The 20,131-nt window shown below is 39.5% G+C and overlaps 1 protein-coding gene across 4 annotated transcripts in view; it reads left to right on the forward strand.

Moving 5' to 3' along the window:
- The window catches only part of aplf (aprataxin and PNKP like factor), a 229,812-nt gene that overhangs the window by 186,617 nt on the left and 23,064 nt on the right, over positions 1-20,131 (forward strand). For all 4 annotated transcript variants that reach the window (XM_048601430.1, XM_048601433.1, XM_020516088.2 and 1 more), the window contains exons 6-11: positions 5,880-6,073; positions 7,806-8,185; positions 12,986-13,105; positions 14,668-14,714; positions 17,847-17,888; positions 19,680-19,861. In XM_048601430.1, coding sequence (XP_048457387.1) covers positions 5,880-6,073; positions 7,806-8,185; positions 12,986-13,105; positions 14,668-14,714; positions 17,847-17,888; positions 19,680-19,861 — 965 coding nt within the window. The remainder of the gene's footprint in view (positions 1-5,879; positions 6,074-7,805; positions 8,186-12,985; positions 13,106-14,667; positions 14,715-17,846; positions 17,889-19,679; positions 19,862-20,131) is intronic.

A 20,131-nucleotide genomic window follows, 5' to 3' on the forward strand; every position in this document is an offset into this window, starting at 1 on the left:
GCCAAAATCACAACAGTGACTTTACAGCAACTTAAAACATGATCAAGACAAGGAGGTTGCTTACAGTTTTGTTCAGAAAATACATGAGACAATGTAACTCTCCTGATAATAGTTGTGGTTGGAAAGTATATTTAAATGAATAAATGTTCTGAATGCTCCAAAGAAAGAGAAAAAAGAAAAATAGGAGGAGAAACAGGCACAGGAGTGGTAAATGAGGAGTTGAAGTGACGAAAGGCGTGGTCAAGATCTATATTTTCAAGAGACCTTTTGAAGGTGCAAAGATATTGCATTAAAACTAGACTACAGACCTGTACCTTTTGAGACAGTTACCTGACATTGTGACACGTGAGTTTCTAGTGTAAAGTCACACACTTTCCTTTTAGTGTCTGTCTCTCGTGAGCTCACTTTCTCTCTATAATGTATAGTAACATGTGTAAGTACAGAACTTAGACTACGCTTGTAAGTCTGAGTTTTGCTAGCAATTGTAAATAGCTAATGTTGCAAATAAACTCCAAGAAATATGACTCAACAAGAACTTTGTTTTGGTGGTGTGTGTTACATGAGCTAACTAGAAAACCACAGAACATATCAGAGGGAATTCGCACTGCATGGATTTGGTGGGAGAGGATGTTACTAGCATGTCAGGAAGAAGATAATGTTGTGACTGTTGGGTTGGAGTGCATGTATTAGAACCTGTGGATGAAGAATTTCTAAAATTGGTGTGGAGCAGCTTTTAGAAGAAAATGTAGATAAGGTTGAGGGTTTTGATTGTTCGAGTGGCAAGGAGCTAATGGAGATTAATAAGGATGGATATAAGGTCAAATGTTTGGATGCTATAATATATCCCATAATACATTTTGTGAAGTTTTCCATTTATACTGCCGTTTGTTTTTTTTAGAATGGTCGTAAAGCCAGTAGAAAGTGCTAGTTTAGCAATTATGTGAATGATTACAAGGAGTCAATACAGTATGGAGCTGGAGGAGCACAGCAGGTCAAGGAGCAGGAAAGTCAATGTTTCAGGTTTATACCCTTCATCAGGACTGGGGAGGAGGTAGGGAGCCCAGAAATAAATGGGTGGGGTGGGGCTGGGGGAAGGCAGGTGGGATAGTGATAGGTGGATGCAGGTAGCGGGTAGTGAGATTGGTCACTGGGAAGGGTGGGGTGGCTAAGTGGGAAAGAAGATGGACAGGTTGTGTCAGGTTAAAGAGGCGGGGATGAGAGGGAGGGTTGAACACGGGATGAGTCCAGAGGTGGGGAGGTTTTGAAACTGGTGAATTCTATGTTAAGGCCATCGGGCTGTAAGCTCCCAAGGTGGAATATGAGGTGCTGTTCCTCCAGTTTGTGTGTGGCATCATTGTGACACTGGAGGAGGCCCAGGAGGAGTGTTACACTCCTGGACTTCCCAGATGTCCTCTTACTTCAAGGACCGTAACATTCCCCCCCACTCTGATTCATAATCCCCTCAACTGCATCTCTTGCATTTCCCGTACTTCTGCCCTCAATCCGCTCCCACCCCCCCCAAAAAAAAGAGGACAGAGTCACCCTGGTCCTCACATACCACTCCACCAACCTCTGCATCCAGCGCATCATCCTCTGCCACTTGCCGCATGCAATCTGCCCCCACCACCAAAGAGATATTTCCCTCCCCACCCCTATCTGCCTTTCATAGGGACCGCTCACTCCGCGACTCCCTCGTTCGCTCCACATTCCCCACTAACCCCATCACATCTGGCACCTTTCCCTGCAACGGCAGGAGGTGTTACACATGCCCCTACACCTCCCCCTCACGTCCGTTCAAGGCCCCTGACAATCTTTCCACATCCACCAGGTAATCGCCTGTACATCCTCCAACCTGGTCTACTGTATCCATTGTTCCTGATGTGCTGTCCTGTACATCGGTGAGACCCAACATCAGTGACTCTGACTACAGCATCTGCAGTTCTTGCTATCTCCATGATTACAAGGATTTCCTTTAACAAGGCAGTCATTCTTCCTTCATTCAAAATTCAGCTTTATTCTCCTTCATAGTGCTTGTTTTTATTATGATCATGATATAAGGCCAGACCAAAAACAAAACAAAGAGCTGCGGTTCTGGAAGTTAGAAACAGAAACAAATTGCTGGATAAATTCAGCAGGTCTGGCAGTATCTGTGGAGGGAAAGCAGAGTTAAGGATTTGGGTCCAGTGACTCTTCCTAAGAGCCCAGGGCCAGAGCCAACATTCTTATTTGTATAGATTTTGCCAATGGGTATTTATGCTTTATTTCACATCCTATCAACACTATAATCACAAACTATTTTTGTTTAATATTTATGTTTAATTAACTTGTAATATTGATCACAAATTGAATTAAACTAATTCACTTTTTTCAAAGAAGGATGTCTACTCAGTAGAATAAATTTTTTCCTTTAACTGTTGAAATAATTGAACTGGTGTTTTATTTTGAATACAGAAATTGTTTAGAGAGTGTAAGCAATTTTTCCATTTATAGACTTTGTCCAAGTCAGTGCTTCCATCTCATGAATGTCATTGTTACTCACCTTTACAAAGTTGGTAGCAATGGTGAGCAATGTAGTGAGAAAATCACGACCCTAGGATTTGCATTTTTTTTTTCTATATTCTTTTATGCAACATGGCATTGCTGGCAAATCTAGTACTTGCTTCCTGTCCTTGATTGCTCTTGAATTGAGTTGCTTGCTAACGTCATTTCAGAAGACATTTTAAGAGTTGACCCCATTGTTGTGGGTCTGGAGACTGATGTAGGCCAGACTAAGTAAAGACAGCACCTTTTACCTTCACCAAAGGAGATTCATGGACCAAATGTGTTTTTACAACAATCTGTGGTTGTTTTGTAGTTGCTATTTATGACTTTTTCTTTCAATTCCAGATTTCTTAATCGAATTTAATTCCGTCAGCTGTCATGGTGGAATTTAAACATGTGTCCAGGGCATTACCTAAGCCCCTTAGATTACTAGTCCAGTGACGTTGCCACTATCCCATCCACTTGTTTGTGTGTAAATGGAAATATTATAACCAGGTACTTAGTGTGAGGAAGGCAACACGAGCACACAAAGATTATGCTTCTTCGTGTTCTGCACTAAATGTTGACGGAGGGATTGTATGCAATTCATTCAATTCTTTTAAACAAATTGTGATACTCTTATACTTTAAACACTTCAAACACGTGCATTTGCAGAAAACCGAACTGCCTCATGAATTCTCTATCTCTTCTCTAAAGAACAAATTGTTTTATTGAATAAAATTCCTTTCCTTTTGGAAAGGTTAGCCAATTGTGAGATCGCAGTCAAGCATATCCAACAGTTTCCAACCAATATTTGTTATTATAGTCATTTTTAGGTTTTCATTTTAACTGAGAACCAATTAATAGCTAGTTTTTGCCAGATTAAAATTATGGATAACGGTCTGTAATACTAGTCCACTTGGACTAAATATTTTATTTTCCAACAGACTTTATTGCAATCAAAACATTACTTAATAGCTTTTCCATTACTTAGGGTTTCTTTATTGTTTAATCCATGCGTAGTCAAATGAGATAACTTGTCATTTTATTCTCTATACATATTGTTCTTTTTTGTCCGTCTGTTTCATTAAATTTCTTGAGCCATCAACCTTTAATGTGTGACAAAAATATTGGTGAAACAATCGGCTGGACTTAATACAGTCTATCGTGGCTGACTATATGGTGACTGTGCCATCTGGTCTTGGGAGAGACCCCACATCAGTCTCCTGCTACAGCAAAGGAGGAGGGGGCGTTGTTGGATTCCAGACGTCAGAGGCAGGATGTCACTGGGGTCTTGAAGAAGCCAATTCAAGCCCACTATTTCTGAACGGAAAGTAGGTAGCGGTTCAAGGATTACATGGCAGTCACCCGCCTCGGAATGGCCCAAAAGAACCTCTTGGGCTCCCAAGCAGCTTTCTGAAGTGCGAGTTCAGTATGGTCAGGCATCCTGCATTTGCTTGAGGAATGCTTCATCAGGTGGGGGCTGAAAGCCATCCCCAGCTCTTGGTTCCAACTCCCCTGGCGCCCATCCCACCTTTCCTCACCTCTTGGCCTATGGCAGTCCTACATTGGTCCTTGACTGTGAAGAGTGTAATGCCACCAGCACTGACTGCTCCTGCTTTACTGGCAGTGTGAGTGGCTGCTGGCCTCTGGTTGATGGATGGGACATCCGGAAACCTCAATCATAGCGAAGACCCAACAGTGGATTTTTGATTGCATCAAGCAACCCTAGCAGAACTGAGGGTAGTTCCCTGTTGTTCACTAACCATGGTGTAATGGTCAGATTCTCTTTTGCTGGAGATGGTCATAGCGCAGCACCTCTGTGAATTTTACTTGCTGCTTGTTGGTCTGAGATGCCATGAATGGTGCTGAATATTGTACAGTCATCAGCAAACATCCCCATGTTGGAGCTATGGTGGAGGCAGGATCGTTAATGAAGCAACTGAAGATTTTTGAGTCTAGGATAATATCCTTAGACTGTCCTACACTGCTGTCCTGGGGCTGAGATGACTGACCTCCAACAACCACAACCGTCTTCTTTTTCGCTGGGTATTACTCCAACCACCAGAAAATCTACCCCTGATTCTCTTAAAGGGCTCCTTGATGCCATAGTCCTCCAAATGCTGTGTTGCTGTCCAGGGCAGTCACTGTCTCACTCTTGGAGATCAGCTCTTTGTGAAAATTGGAATTTGAACATACGCCTGTCTTTTAATTAAATATTGCCTTCTGAAAGATCTTGCTTATGACCATCCTCAAGCTATTTGTCTTGATGCTTTTATCAAATCAGAGTTTAAAAACTTACTTGCCAAAATACACTGATAATTGACAAGCAATTAAAAAAATCTCTCAAATAAAAAAGTCTCACTAATAAATTATCTGACAACTCCAAGCTGAACCTCTGAAGTAATATTTTATATTTTATGCTGCAAATCCAGATAGAATTCCCAACCATCGTTTAAACAGAGTATCCATAGAAGGTGAATTCTCAGCATTACTCCATCTGTGTTAAGATCACAGAACTCATGAAATAACTTAGTCTGGTGATCTGAATTATAGACAGTTTACTTCAAGTAAATGTGTGGAACATAGAAAAAGGAGATGCACATCTCCAATAAGTTAAACTTATTTCTGAGCTCTAAGGGAAACAATGTGGTATGTTTAGTTCTTTGGGGGAAAATTTTTACTTGCTGCAGGAAAATATCACTTACCAAAACTGAATCTCTGCTAAGGATAGAATTAGCAACTCTTCTTCTCCAGTAACACTCCTCTTTTGCCCCATTGGAACTGTAATGTTTCTGCATGTTCAGAAAACAGAAGTGTGAGTTGTTGAAAGTAATCAAAGTTTCAGTTCAGAGATGATCTGGTGGCATAATAGTACAGCAAGGTGTTTCTACATTTAACAATACCTCTAATCATTGAGATGTTGACATAAAAGCTGTTGAATTTTTACAGTTGTTGCTATGCTATTATACAACAGTTGTAATGTGTTAATTCTGCCAGATGCCAATACACATTGTGATCGTGATTTTTTGTGAAGGGTCCAGACCCAAAACGCCAGCTTTCCTGCTCCTCTGATGCTGCCTGGCCTGCTGTGTTCATCCAGCTCTACACCTTGTTTTCTCTTGTGATCATGATGTCTTCTTTACAAGCCATTCCCTTCCATCTTTGATCTAATGCCTTTTGTTATATTTAGCGACGTCCAAACCACTTGTGCATCTGTTATGGAAATAATGTAAAAATCTTTCGGGAACTGTTATCTATTAAAGAATAACTTTCCCTGTTCATTTTAGTGCATTTCCAACTATTTTTGTGCTGTTTTGTCATTTCCATGTCATATCTGTGCCTTCATTTTACTTAAGGAAATGCAATAGAGCAGGGAAGAGGAAGAGGAAGAGGTGATGCAGGGTGGATGAAAACTCAGGTAACACAACCAGGAAGAAAAAGACATGAGTCTGGGGAGAATGTCGTAGAGAACGAAGCGTCAGATCAACCACAGGAGAAAAAAGGTAGGAGAAGGAAAACACAACCAAATAAAGATGAAGAACAAGGCAAGGTATGTGATTCATAATTTGTTCTTTGCGTGCTTAACATTAATACTTAAGTGTATGAATGAGTAGAATCTCTGCCTCAACAAGCTTGTACTAGATTGAAGTCTGTTCTCAGGACTTGTGCTTAACTGGACAATCCTACCGATCTTATCAATCATAATCTGTAGACTGTATTCAATTTCTTACTTAATCAAGGATTTTCTGTAACATTCTTGAAGTGTTCCCCATTTCATTCTGAGCTTGCAATTTGGGGGGAAAGCAAAATCAGCTTCACATGATGAAATTTTAGGGTAGAAAATCAATAACCACTGAGTATTTGAGGGTGCTTTTAAAATATCTATTTTCATAATTTAAAGAAGGAATATCTGTAAAGCTGAGATGCATTCCTGGTCTCTCTGCTGTAGGAAGGATGTTGTGAAACTTGAAAGGGTTCAGAAAAGATTTACAAGGATGTTACCAGGTTTGGAGGGTGTGAGCTAAAGGGAGAGGCCGAATAGGCTGGGGCTGTTTTCCCTGGAGCTTCGGAGGCTGAGGGGTGACCTTATAGAGGTTTGTAAAATCATGAGGGGCATGGATAGGGTGAATAGTCAAGATCTTTTCCCTAAGCTAGGGAAGTTCAAAACTAGAGGGCATAGGTTTAGGGTGAGAGGGGAAAGATTTAAAAGGGACCTAAGGGATAACTTTTTCACGCAGAGGTTGGTGCGTGTATGGAGTGAACTGCCAGAGAAAGTGGTGGAGTCTGTTACAATTACAACATTTAAAAGACCTCTGAATGGGTATATGAATAGGAAGGGTTTAGAAGGATATGGACTAATTGCTGGAAAATGGGACTAGATTAATTTAGGATATCTGGCCAGCATGGATAAGTTGGTCCGACAGGTCTCTTTCTGTGCTGTACAGCTCTATGATACTAAAAGCTCATTATAATGGAAATGTACAGCAAGCTTGTCAGCATCTCTGAAGAAAAAATGGTTTCGTGCATCAGGTGTGTACTCTCTATCAACAAACAAGTCTGTGTTAATATGTACATATGCTTGTCATATCACTAACTTGATAGCAGTGATAGTGAAGATAATAAATACTTGAAATACAATGAAAAGTTCATAGAATCCATACAGTGTGAAAGCAGGCCATTTAGCCCATTAAGACCACACAGGCCCTCTGAAAATTATCCCACCCAGACTTACTGCCCTTCCTATCACTGTAACCCTGCCATTTTTCCCATGGCTAACCTGCCTAGACTGCACATCCCTAGATACTATGGACAATTTAGCATGGCGAATCCACCTAACCTGCATATCATTGGACTGTGGGAGGAAACCCACGCAAACACAGGGAGAATGTGCAAACTCCACACAGACGGTTGCCTGAGGGTGGAATGGAACCCAGGTTCCTGGCACTGTGAAGCAGCAGTGTTAACTATTGAGTTGGCATATTAGGTGGAGACAGTCTTTCTGTTTTAAAATCTGGTCTGATATGAAGTTTGTTTTATCACCACTGCACTTGGCTTTTCCTGTCTTTGTAGTTGGTTGAAATTGTAGATCTCTAATTTGACCGTTTCTGAGACATTAGCTCTTTCTGTCTTCACTGCTGCCTGACCAATTGAGTATTTCAGCTTTTATTTCCAGCACCCATTGTATTGTGCTTTTGCATATTCTTTATGCAATTTTGTCTAATTCTGTGCAAAAATAAGTAAATAACTTCTGTGACAGATGGTTACAATTCTATATCTCCCAGAACAGTGCCAAGAGGAACACTCTTGAAGCAAGTTCTGTTAACATGAAGAACTGCATTGATGGACCATCCAGATCTAATTACAAATTGACAAGCAGTGATAGTGGTGAAGCCAAAAACCAACATGGTCGTGACTCTCGGCGGCCCCGTGAGCTAAGTGACTGGGAAATGAGTGACAAAGAGGAGGAGGAAGAAGTGGAACTGGTGAGCAGACAAAGTGAGCAGGAGACTGCACAGACATTGGAGACTCCTCACACATGGGATAAAAGTAGCTGTCCAGATCTTGATGAAGCAGGACCAGGAGAAGGTGTAAAGACTCTTCAAACTGTAGAACAGAACAAGCCTCGGAGAGCTCCCTGCATGTATGGAAGTAATTGTTACAGGTATCTGCAATCTCTTTATAAGCAAATATAATAAATGAACACATTTTTTAAAAACGTGTACGGCTGTATCTGTTGCATTGTTCAAGTACTAATCATTGTGTTTTGCTTGTGGAGTAAAAGATCACACTGAAGATTTACGGGAAGTTACCAAATAAGCTTTTCAATATTAAAAATAAACTGTAAAAACCTCAGTAGCAACTGCTGAAAATGTGAAAGCATCAAATCAAATAGGAGTGGTCAGCACAATTTACAATCGAAGATAAAAATTGAGACACAAATCAAAATATTATTTTTTGAAAATCCTTTTTGGCTTCACTGTGCTGGTAATCTACAATCTGGAGTACTGTTTGTAATGTGATAGTCACAAGTTGCACAATTCAAAAGATTGGGAATGAGTGCCTCCAGGAATATAAACTGTATCTAAATTAAACCAGAGCAAGTACATGCCACTTCTCCGATCCAGCAGCATTAGCACAAGAAACTCAGGCAATCACTGGATTATAGCTTCCAGAATACATGTTAACTGCAATGCCTCAAATTTTGTACATCCAGGCTCTTTGGAGTTAGCAATACTGGCTGAAAAATCAGCTTGTTAACATCTCAGTGAAGCATTGGGCAGCTTTGAGAATGAGTGATGTTTGGAGTGCTAGTAGTAGGCTGATACTAAGTACAGAGGAACCCTGTTAGGACTGGTTGATTAGGTTGAGTCTGTACTTGTTGGAACATAGAAGAATGAGAGGCAACCTTATTGAAACTTCTAAAATTCTTTAGAGGACTTGACGTAGTAGATGGAGAAAGGTTGTTTCCCCTTAAGAACTAGACAGCATAATCGTAGAATAAGGACTCTCACATTTAAGACTGAGTTGAGGAATTTCTTCACTGAGGGTAGTAAATCTATGGAATTCTTTGCAACAGAAGACTGTGGAGGCTGGGTTGCTGTGTATATTCAAGGCTAAGATAGATGGTCTTGTGGAGTGGAGTTGAGCACAACTGGGTACAGGAGTGGAGACAAGGCTTCCACCAAGAGTGGGACTAAGCACAAGTGAGGGAGGAGACCTGTCTCCCATATTTCCATGTGGTCTAGGTGGGATAAGTTGGAGGAGTCAGTGTTGGCAGAGGAGGGTGTGAATTTGAGGTCATCAATTGAAAGTTTACCTTCAGGCTGATGTAGATGCTTAGAGTAGATATGAACTTGGAATGAGAATATACAGGTGTGATAATGTTGGCGGAGGATGTCGTGGGAGAGATGAGTGCAGTTGGGTACAACCAATGTCGGCAGAAGAAGTGCAGATGAATATGATAAAGAGTGAGTGAAGCCAATGGGAGAACCATTGAATGAAAGGAAGAGGTGAGATAGTAAGGTGTTAGACTCTGAATTGCCTGTTGAAGAGACATGGATTCACAATAACTGCCATTGGTTCCCTCATTCCTGGAATGAATGTAAAGGGAATAAAGGCCTGATATAATTCCAAATCACTGACCCAGGAAAAGGATGCTCTTTTTTGTCATGCTTTAAACATTGCGCTCTCTTGGCCATTTGAATTCTGTAGATGTATGTTGTAGTAGGCTTTGTGGTGCCTCTGCCTCTGAGGCAGAGACTCCAGGTTCAGATCACACTCCATGACAATGGCCATGGAAAATGTTTTCATGATGTGGCTAATCAGGTTGGTCATCACCCTGCAAATCCTTTTAATACAATTATGGCAGATGAAATGAGTGAGAGAGTTTTGGTCAGTCAGAACTGTGAGTTGCTGCAGTATGACAGCCTCCTTATTTAAAAACTCCACGTGCAGGAAAGTTTCCTTCCCATTCTGTGGGACTGCCAGGAAAAGACGTGCATTTTATTCCATAATGGCTACTGTTCCACGTCATTATGTAAATTCTACCTGGATGCTTCAGACATCTAGCTACGTAAATGTTTTGCAGTTCTGTTCTGAGGAAGGGTCGCTGGACCCGAAACGTTAACTCTGTTTTTCCCTTCACAGATGCTGCCAGACCTGCCGAGCTTCTCCAACAACTTTGTTTTTGTTCCTGTTTTGCAGTTCAGTATTGATTTATGTTATGTCCCAATGTTTAATGTGAAAGTGAACCTTTCAGGTCTAAAGGTTCAGACTGGATATGTCCGATGGGCTACAGAGTTCTCTGTAGTCGAACTTATCAGGAATGCATCTTCTCCACAAGGGAGCAGTGTCTCTCAAAGCAATGGTTTCTAACTGTTCTTGTTTTAATCAAAAACACTTTAAAATAAAGTTCACTTACTAGAATCTTCCCTTAAATGTAAGGACAACAAAATTTAATAATTCTGAAGGATGCAAAACAGGTTATGGGTTGTGCAATGGATGGGAAAAGTATCTTAAAGACTATATTAAATGGCATAAAATCAGAAACATGTTTCAGAAATGGTTAATAAAACTTCTGCAATCGGTAGCAAATACATCATGAAGAGAAGACTGATCTGTAATATTCAATGTAACTTTTTGAAATTGTAATGAATAACTTAGGTGGCCTTTTTTTTTGAAAAAAGAAACTGATAAGCAAAAGTGATGAGAATGAGAGAAAAATAATGAGGCAAAGAAATAATCGAATAATAGGAAAACTAAGAGAAAAATTACAAGAAAGCATGATATCCATGGCTACAATTCTTTGGGGTTTCCGAAGAGTTGATAGTTCACTTTATAAATATAGTTACCCCTCAGTGTCCTGAGAGTTTAGAATCCTTGCTGAAACATCGAAGTGAGAATGGGTCTGAGACCTAGTACGCATCAGCAGTTAAAAGTTTTGCCCTGTCAATGTTTGTATATCAGTATACTGCAAACAAACTTTTAAAACCCTTAAACTACAGTTTTAAAAAAGCAGAAAATACTGATGGCCATTTATCGAGTGGAACTTGATTTTAAAATAAAAGTTATTCTGTGCTTGATTTATTCTGGAAAATACCTGATGTCTGATTCAGAGAGATTGAAGGATTCTAGATGGGAAAACCTACATGTAGACGTAGCTTGCTAGCTCTGGTTTTAATTAATTTGTTGTTGACATCTTTGCAATTGCTGTTTTATTTGACCGTTTTAACCTACTTCATGTACCAAATGAGCCTCATGCGTAAAGCCAGTTAATGGAAGGTTTTGTTACTGGTTTGTCTTTTAATGGCTGTCATGTGTCCTGATTGAATAATGATTCAGTTGTAGATGCATTCTAGTAGGGAGTATGAGTTCGCCACGTCTTTGTGCAATTTAGTAATGTTTTCTCCTGCTGCTAATGCCACTCCTAAACATGCCGCATTGACCAAGGATTTACCACAGTTAGAAGTGTGCATGCTTTTGTTATCCAATTCACACCACAATATTGAACTATCAACCTAAAATACTTAGCAAGTTGATTCTCCACATTTGGCAAAAGCAACACATTTCTCTCTCCTTTTGCTTGCTGTCTTGGGGAGGACACTTGCTGTGGAGTATATCCTGTGTCAAGAATCTGCAGGTGGAGTCTTTTAATGCAGGAAGGTTGTTGGGCTGCAACTACCACACGATCTTGGCTGACCAACAGAAGCATACAACCACTCAACAGAACCTGGCCATCAACTCCCAGAGTGCGACTTTGTCTCTGAGCCAGCTCAGTGTTTGGGATGCTGCCCATCGTGCCAAAGACCTCTCTCTGTGTCACGATTAGAAACAGTCACACTAGTGTAACTTTTGCTGATTCTAGCTATATCTATGGATTTCATTATCTTGTAACATCAGAAGTATTTTTGACCATTTGGACATTTTCACATTATAATGTTGCCCTCTCCATGGAGACTGACATTTTTTTTAAGATTGTATTTCTATTTTGTTAGCTGAAAGAATGACCTGACAAGATGACAAATTGTAAAGTTTTTACTGTAACAAGTGAGGAACTGTTATTGGTTAAACTCCATCTTCAATTTATAAGCGACTAATTCTTTAACTATAGCCGTTCCCCTTGTATACTTACCAGACCTCACATTCTCCAAAGAATTACAATCATCTTAGCAAACAGTCCACAGATACTGCCAGTTTCTAATTGGTTTCCATAACCCCATTTCATTGTGTAGCAACTTTGAGTGTCTAAGTGCCTTTCTCAGTTTTCAGAGTTTTTTAAAATTCTCCCCCAACAGTTAAGCCTGTTCTGATGATTTGTGTCTCTGGATATACCAGAGCAAATCTCCTGGAATATTTAAATTGTTGCAGGATGCACCCCGTAGACTGGACTCTGCCTCTCTCCTGCATCTGGTTATGGTGGCTTGCATAGCTGAGCAGCCTTTTCTTTCTGCTGACCGTACAGAGCTATTATTTGTCTGAGACTTTCATTGATTTGTAGGGAAGCCTGCAACCTGATGTCAAAAATGGCTGCCTCAGTTTCCTTCCCCATAAAAATGTGAAACTCCTTTACCTTATATTCAGGTAGCAATGGGCTATTTTGACCTGAACTTCTCTTTCATTTTAAAAGTAAAAGAACCATTCAAAACACAACTATTTACTATCTATTACCTGTAACATTTTCTGGGACTTTGGGAGAACCAGTCTGCTCATTGTAAACTCAAGAGGCTGTCTCCAAGCATAAATATCTTCCAGTTGAAACAATCTGAGCTTCCTTTGACCTCTAGCAATGGAGCAGCTCATGCTTATTGTCACCTAGACTGTAGAACAGATCAGTAACTCCCTTTATTTACCTTTATTTTGGAATTGCATCTTCAAAATTTAATGACCTATTAACTTCATAATTGTAAGAATAAAAATAACAGAAGGTTTTGTTACAAGATGTATGAATCCACTTTTCCCCCAGGAAAAATCCATTGCATTTTCAAGAGTTGAGTCATCCTGGCGATACTGATTATGAGGAGCTAGCGGGTGAGGAGGAAGATGATGACAAACCAGAGTGTCCTTTTGGTACTGCTTGTTATAGGTTAGTAATTTATTCTACAGCAATTACTCTGGAGGCGAGGGTGGGGGGTGGGTGGGGGATGTCTCTGTATTCCCTTATCAACCCTAGTGGAAAGCTATTTTGATTTTAATAGATCAGTTTTCTTCAGATCACTTGTAGGCTCAAAACCTCAGATTTCCTCGTTACCATGAAACTGACAGGTCAGTTGAGCAATCGTGTGGTCCCCAACAGAGAAAATTCTCTCATTGAAGTTATGTTTTATTAATTGTTTATTTAACTTAATTTTATACCTTTCAAAATAAGGGCACCCAGCCATCATTTCGCTATCTGAATCCTTTCTCATTAAGATACAGGTAACCATGTTCTGTGCACTCCTAACCATCCCTGAGTTTTGCAATTCACATTTAAGTGCAATTCACACTTAGCTGCCACTTTGTGGGTGCCATTCACTCAGGTGATTTGATGGATGGATTTTATTTTAACAGTCGCTGTACCCCTTCTTATACCCCAGTGATGGCGTTAACAGTTATTGCTGTGAAGTGATTATGTTCCTTTTTGTAGAAATGGCTGTTTGAAGACCATTATATTATACCTGCATGGTTGTTATTTGCTCTGTAATGATTATGTAGAACATAATGAATACACTTGACTGCTTTTGAAAGGAGCCTATCTGCCATAGCATACAAAGTAAAATTAAAACAAATTCCTAGAAAATATGTTATTGAGGCACTGAAATCAGTTTCATTCATACTGATTGACTTCAGCTTCAAAACTGGTGCTTTAGCCAGTCACACACAACTTAGCAATGTATTCTGGTATCAAACAGCATAGCTGCAAGGAATTGCGAAGCTGTCACAAAGAAACATTACTTATGTAATTCACCTCTGAAACGTAGTGATGTTAATTATAGTTACAGGTCAAGACTGTCTGGTCTATCCACCCTGTCCCACACAGATGCAATAGGTTTTGCAGCTTGGTAAATACACTCCACATGCTATCACAAACCTCCTAGAAGAGATGAAACAAAGGATGAAAATGTTAGGCAATTTTAGGAAAATGGTTTATCTAAAATTCTTCCATAATTCACCTTGGAAATCAAACTGGACTAATTTGTCACTCTGACCTCGAGTTCCCTGAAGTACCTCTCTTTTGTAAGAGGTCATGTGCACCTCAATCAGACACCCTATGCTCATGAAACATTGCTTTTTCATTATTTTGCATGCTAGTTTTCCTCCAGGAGGCATCTGCAAAAATAGTACCTTGGCTGACCTACGTGTGAATGGAGAGCCGAATATTAAATCCCTCTATGCAGGCCATTTGGGTGAGATTGGAACCTATGGAACCTTCACCCAACAGAAATAGAATACCTTCAGAATAGAATTGGAAAGAAAATTGTAAAGCATAGTGTATGTTCTAAGACAAAACGAGAAAAGCGTATTTAAGGAACATTTATGACCACTGTACCCTCCTGACTAAATTGTCCTATTACCATTTATAAAGACTAATAGAATGAAGCAGATTACCAATTTAGGGCATGTATTGTGTTTAGTTAATAAATTAAAATGTGTTCCACTTTTTTGTAGGAAGAATCCACAACACAAGAAGGAGTACAAGCACACGCGACCTCCAGGTAGTATGATTTCTGTTTCCATAAAATTTAATTGATACTTTTGGTTTTATCATAAGTTCCCTTTAACTGCAGAAGTTTATAAAAAATTTGATTCTGCTTTCATCTGTATCCCTGTTATTTTTCACACAAGCATAAATGGTAATTTTTTCAAAGTATTGACGTTGGTTGGCTCGCCGAGCTAGTTTGTTGTTCCACAGACGTTTCGTTACCGTGCTGGGTAACATCCTCAGTGCAGCCTCCGATGAAGCATTGGTGTGTTTTCCTGCCTGGTTTTTAAACTATAAATAGATCAATATTCATTTATCTCAATCCACATGGATAAGGAGGACCACCAATTCAACAGCGACAAGCTAAGCAGAGACAGGCACGGGAATTCCTAGAAGCCTGGTACTCCACAAAGAAAGCCATCAATAAACACATAGAACTCGACCGCATATACACTCCACTATGAAGGAAAACCAGAAGTGAGGCAATCCAGCTCAACGGACTCCAGAGTTTGAAAACCAGGTGGGGAATTACTAGTGCCAGGCTTCTAGGAATTCCTGTGCCTGTCTGCTTAGCTTGTCCCAGGATTCTGGTGGTGTCCCAGTCGAATTGGTGGTTCTCCTTATCCATGTGGATTGAGATGAGTGAGTATTGGTCTATTTATAGTTTAAAAACCAGGCGGGAAAACACACCAACGCTTCATCGGAGGCTGCACTGAGGATGTTACCCAGCATGGTAACTATATAGTATATACTATATCATATACTGTTGATATAGTATATGAATAGACTGTATTAACAAGTTACGAAATAACAAACATGACTTTTACTTCAAGTTTCCCAGCTCAACGTTTCACACTTATGTTTATTTGTATCTTCTGATTATTGATGTACAACCTTTGTTTGAATTTGCCCGTTCTTCCATGAAAACCTCAGTGGAAGGAGCCCTTATGATTCATGGATGATATAAAACAAAAAATTGGGTTATTCCTTTATATGTGATCAGCAATTTCAGAAAGTAGTTAATGACCTTATTGCTATGAAAAGGTATCACTTTTTTTTTAGCATAATGACAAATCTAGGTCAACTTGACCTGAATTTGAAATGTGAATAGTAGTATCACAGCAAACATTTTATTAACCAGCACCTTGGGGCCAGGAATGTGCCAGTTGACAAATATTCTGGTTCATCAAGAGGTGCATATAATCAATGTAAAAACACAGACTAAATAATAGAAATGCAATGCAGGGTGTATACACATCATTATTTACTGCATAAATCACTTAAATAATAATACAAATTTTGCCTTAAATAAAGCTTACTAGCAGCGAGCCTTCTCACTCACACCCTCGACAGACTACCTAGAAATTGTGGGGATCGTGATAATGCAGTAAACTTCCAGTATCTTAATATACTTTTTGCCGGTTTATTGAGAGTGCTGGTTATAACAAAGTTTCTTGTACTAACATCAAAGTCCGCAATTACATTTTTTTTTGTCAACTGTTATTAATTCATGGATGTCTGTTGATACATTGCAGCACCTTTGGTAGTGATCTGTGGATTCCATGGATTGCATTCTATTTAATTCTGCCCTCAAGGATTCTGCCTACCATGAGGTCTGTGTGATCAGTTCTGTATTGCAGTCCTGAGAATGCTCTCCTTAGTCAGACTGTTCCCATACTGATGCTGCTGCACCTCTGCTTCTACATTATCTGAGTGTGACTTAGTGTTGACTCTTAGGAGCTTCAGTGAACTCTTTATTTAAGTACTGACATAGAGAATACTGATCACAGCTGTCTAATATAATTCTGTTCCTTTTGTCTTGGATTCCAATAGCATGCCTCTGTCTGTTGTCAGAATTGCACCATCATCTACATTGTCACAATTGATACGTTCATTCCCATCATAGTACAATTTGGTTCTAGCCTTATTTTAAGTCAAGATAGGTAGTATTTTTTCATTTATTGTATAGTATGGTCAAGCAAAGTGTGTATAAATCTTAATTATTTTGCAGTTAGTATTTAAATATGTGCTTTGTTCTTGGAGAATGGTAAATAAAGTTACCAGCACTACAATATAGACTGGTGAGCACCTAAGAGATAGTGTCTCTTTATAACATAAAACATGATTTGATGCTGAGCAGTGACTGGAATGTCACCATTGAAGAGTGGAAGTCTTTTTTTTCCTCTTAAGCTCAGAATTATATACAGTCAGACCAAATTTATTACAGCCAGATGTATAGTATTTCTCCCACAAGGTAGCTTAACCTCAGCTTCAGAATAGCAGTCTATACCACATCAATCACGTCTTTTTTTTTCCATTTCTCACTATCCCCTTTACGCACTGTTGCCTTTACAGCTTCCCCGATGGAGATTGCGGGTTGCTGCCAAGTTAGGGCCAGTGCTGTAATTTGTGCCCAGGGCCAAAAGATGTTGATTCAAGACTGCTGAAGCCCATTTCATATAGATGCCCAAAGCCAGCAGAGAAAATGAAAACAAAAAATACTGGCAATCACAGCAGGTCAGCCGGCATCCGTGGAGAAAAGGCGAGCTAATGTTTCGAATCCAGATGACTCTTCATCAGAGCTGATGTAAAATTGCATTTATGCAAAAGTGGCGGGAGGGCTGCTGTGAAGTGCTAGGGGAGAAGGGCTGCGGATAGTGCAGATTAAGTGATCAGGAATATGAGAATGGCAGAACAAATTGTGTGTCTAATTGCCAGATCGGAAAGGACAGTCCCACTCCACATCCCCGCCCCCCCCCCCCGGCCACCTTGCACAAATGTTGCCCCCTCCAGCCTGCTTTATCTCCATGGATACTGCCTGAGCTGCTATGATCTCCAGCACTTTTTGTTTTCAGAACAGATTCCAGCATTTGCAGTAATTTGCTCCTACAGCAGAGAAAAATGTTGTTCTTCAGTGGAAATCTCAAACCAAGGCTCTAGAGATGAATCAATAGTATGCTTAACCCATTGTAGTCAGTCATAAATGAAAGTGATTCCTGCATTAACTAGTTACATAACCTTATCACCTGTAAAATAATTATCCACTTCAAAGTGGCTGAATTTTGTGCAAGCATTCAGATTGTTGTAATTTGTCGTCATATTCATGTTATTTGGTTTTTCTTATTTGATAACGTTTTAATTTTAGGAAGTGAATTAAGAAGACCAAAGAGAAAAGTGGCTCAAAAAGGTAAGAGTATTTTTTAATCCCTCTCAGATTGAGTTTGTCATTTTTCAACCAATGCAATCAAAATCTGGTCATTTACCTCATTCACTGTTTGTGGGTCCTCTGTGTGTGCCAATTAACTCCATTGTTTGCTTGCATATCAACTGCGATGATATTGCCGAAGTGATCAGTTGGCTATGAAACAAAGCTGGTACTGTGGCTACAAGATCAATCTTACAATTCTGAAGGTATAAAGCCATGAACTTTATCATTGTTGTACAAGTCTATCAGGTTCACCGATGTCCCTTTTAGGGAATGAAATCTGCTGTCCTTCCCTGTTCTGGTGTACATGTGATTCCAGATCCACTGCAGTGTTTCACTTAACTGCCTTCTGAAATGGTCTACCGAGTCTCTCAGTTCAAGGAACTGTTGAGGACAGGCAATAAATGCTATCCTTGTCAGCAATGTCCACATCCCATCAAGGCCTGCATTTTTAAAACTCCCTTTTGAGGAACTACGTTCAGCTTTAGGCACAGTATTAGAATTATGGCATTGCTTAAAGAGTTAAATTATGGGGATAGGTTGCTTGAAAATGTTGGTCCTTTGGCTGAAAGATGATGACGATGATAAGAGGAGCCAAGATGAAGAGAAGCTATTTCATCCACTAAGGAAATTCAGAGCAAATCTTGAAAATTTATAGCCAATCACAGAAGAAATTAGGAGCCCTTTATCACAGAAAAGGTGTGCTAGAAATGTGGAGGTTTTTCACTCTAAAAGGCTGTGAAAGCTCTTTCGATTTAAATTGTCACCCAGTAATAATTGTTGACACACCAATAATATCGATGTTCAGACAAGGTGATTAGAAAAGCCAATGGCTAAGATATTTTGTTGGAATAATAATGGACAAGTCTACAGAAGTTATGCTGAAAGTTTACAATGTTCCTGTCAGTTCACACTTGTGTTCAGTTTTTGTTACAGAAAATTAATGTTCTTGGATTAGAAAGGCTATGGAACAGAACAGTATGTTTGATTCGATACAGTGACCTTATTAAAGGGCCTAATTAAGGTATACTCAGGTTCATAGCTTGACATTTTGGTGTGGAAGTAGGACCCAAAAACAAACTGAAATGAGAGCAAAGTGAAAGCCAAACCAACATCAGATGTAATAACATTCTTTGTTTGGTAGACTAGACAACATTCAATATGAATTTTGTGGTTATTTAATATTCAGTTTGGTGAAATGCTGCCAGAGATAATGTACTAGGAGGAAGAACTTGAGTTAGCCAAATGCCCTTATTTTTGATTTTTCTAATAGTTCCATAATGTGCTTCAGTTTTTAATTGTTGTCTTGGATGACCTGTATGTTGATGAATATGTCTTTTGATTTGACTAAACATTGAGTTCAATAATTTGACCACCTAAACTTATCATGGCATCAGATTTCTAGCATCTGCAGTTCTTATACAACTCACTTAGAATCAGTTGCCAAGCAATATTGTCTTATCTAAACCTTTAATTACCCTAATGTCACACTTCCCTGCACCACATCGTAAATTCATATTGGGAAGTATAAAAACAGACATATGTCTGAATCCAGTTTACATTTCAGCAAGATTTGAAGCTATGAACAGAATTATCTAAGAAAATTTGCAACTTCACACTACAAACCGAAGCAAACTTATGATCCAATTGAATTAATGTTGTCAAATGGGAGCTCATCATTCCTTTTTGTTACAGTGGGTGATTACCCTTGAGCTGTGGCAACTGTTCTGTTGTGGAACTATTATGTGCCAATAAATGCTTTCCTTCTGCTAGATAAAAGTGGTCTGGATGGTGAGAGTGATGATGATGGTGAACCCAACCGGTATGACCTGAATGACCGTTTTATTGATGATGAAGAGGAGGATCTGGAGCCGACTGATGAGGATTCTGATTGGGAGCCAAGTGCAGATAGTGATGAAGATATTGAAACACTAACAAAAGAAGCCAATAGATTTGTAAGAAATAAAAAATGAAACTTGTTTTTTGTACCTTTTTAACTTGGAGCACTGAGAAAATCTGTTGTCTTTCTGATTGCACTAACACTGATGTTTGTTGGCTTGCTTTAACTTTATGTTCAGAATCACATGACTGCCCTCTTGTCATTAATTCATTAACTAGGTTTGAATTATCCTCTGTCAATTTGGAATGATTGTTAGATCATGGAGTGAGTTCTGGAAATGAAATTTGAGCATTTTCAATGTCTGCTTTGATGGATAGTCAGGAGA

Source organism: Rhincodon typus, chromosome 9 (genome assembly GCF_021869965.1).
Source record: "Rhincodon typus isolate 14 chromosome 9, sRhiTyp1.1, whole genome shotgun sequence".
Taxonomy (NCBI): domain Eukaryota; kingdom Metazoa; phylum Chordata; class Chondrichthyes; order Orectolobiformes; family Rhincodontidae; genus Rhincodon; species Rhincodon typus.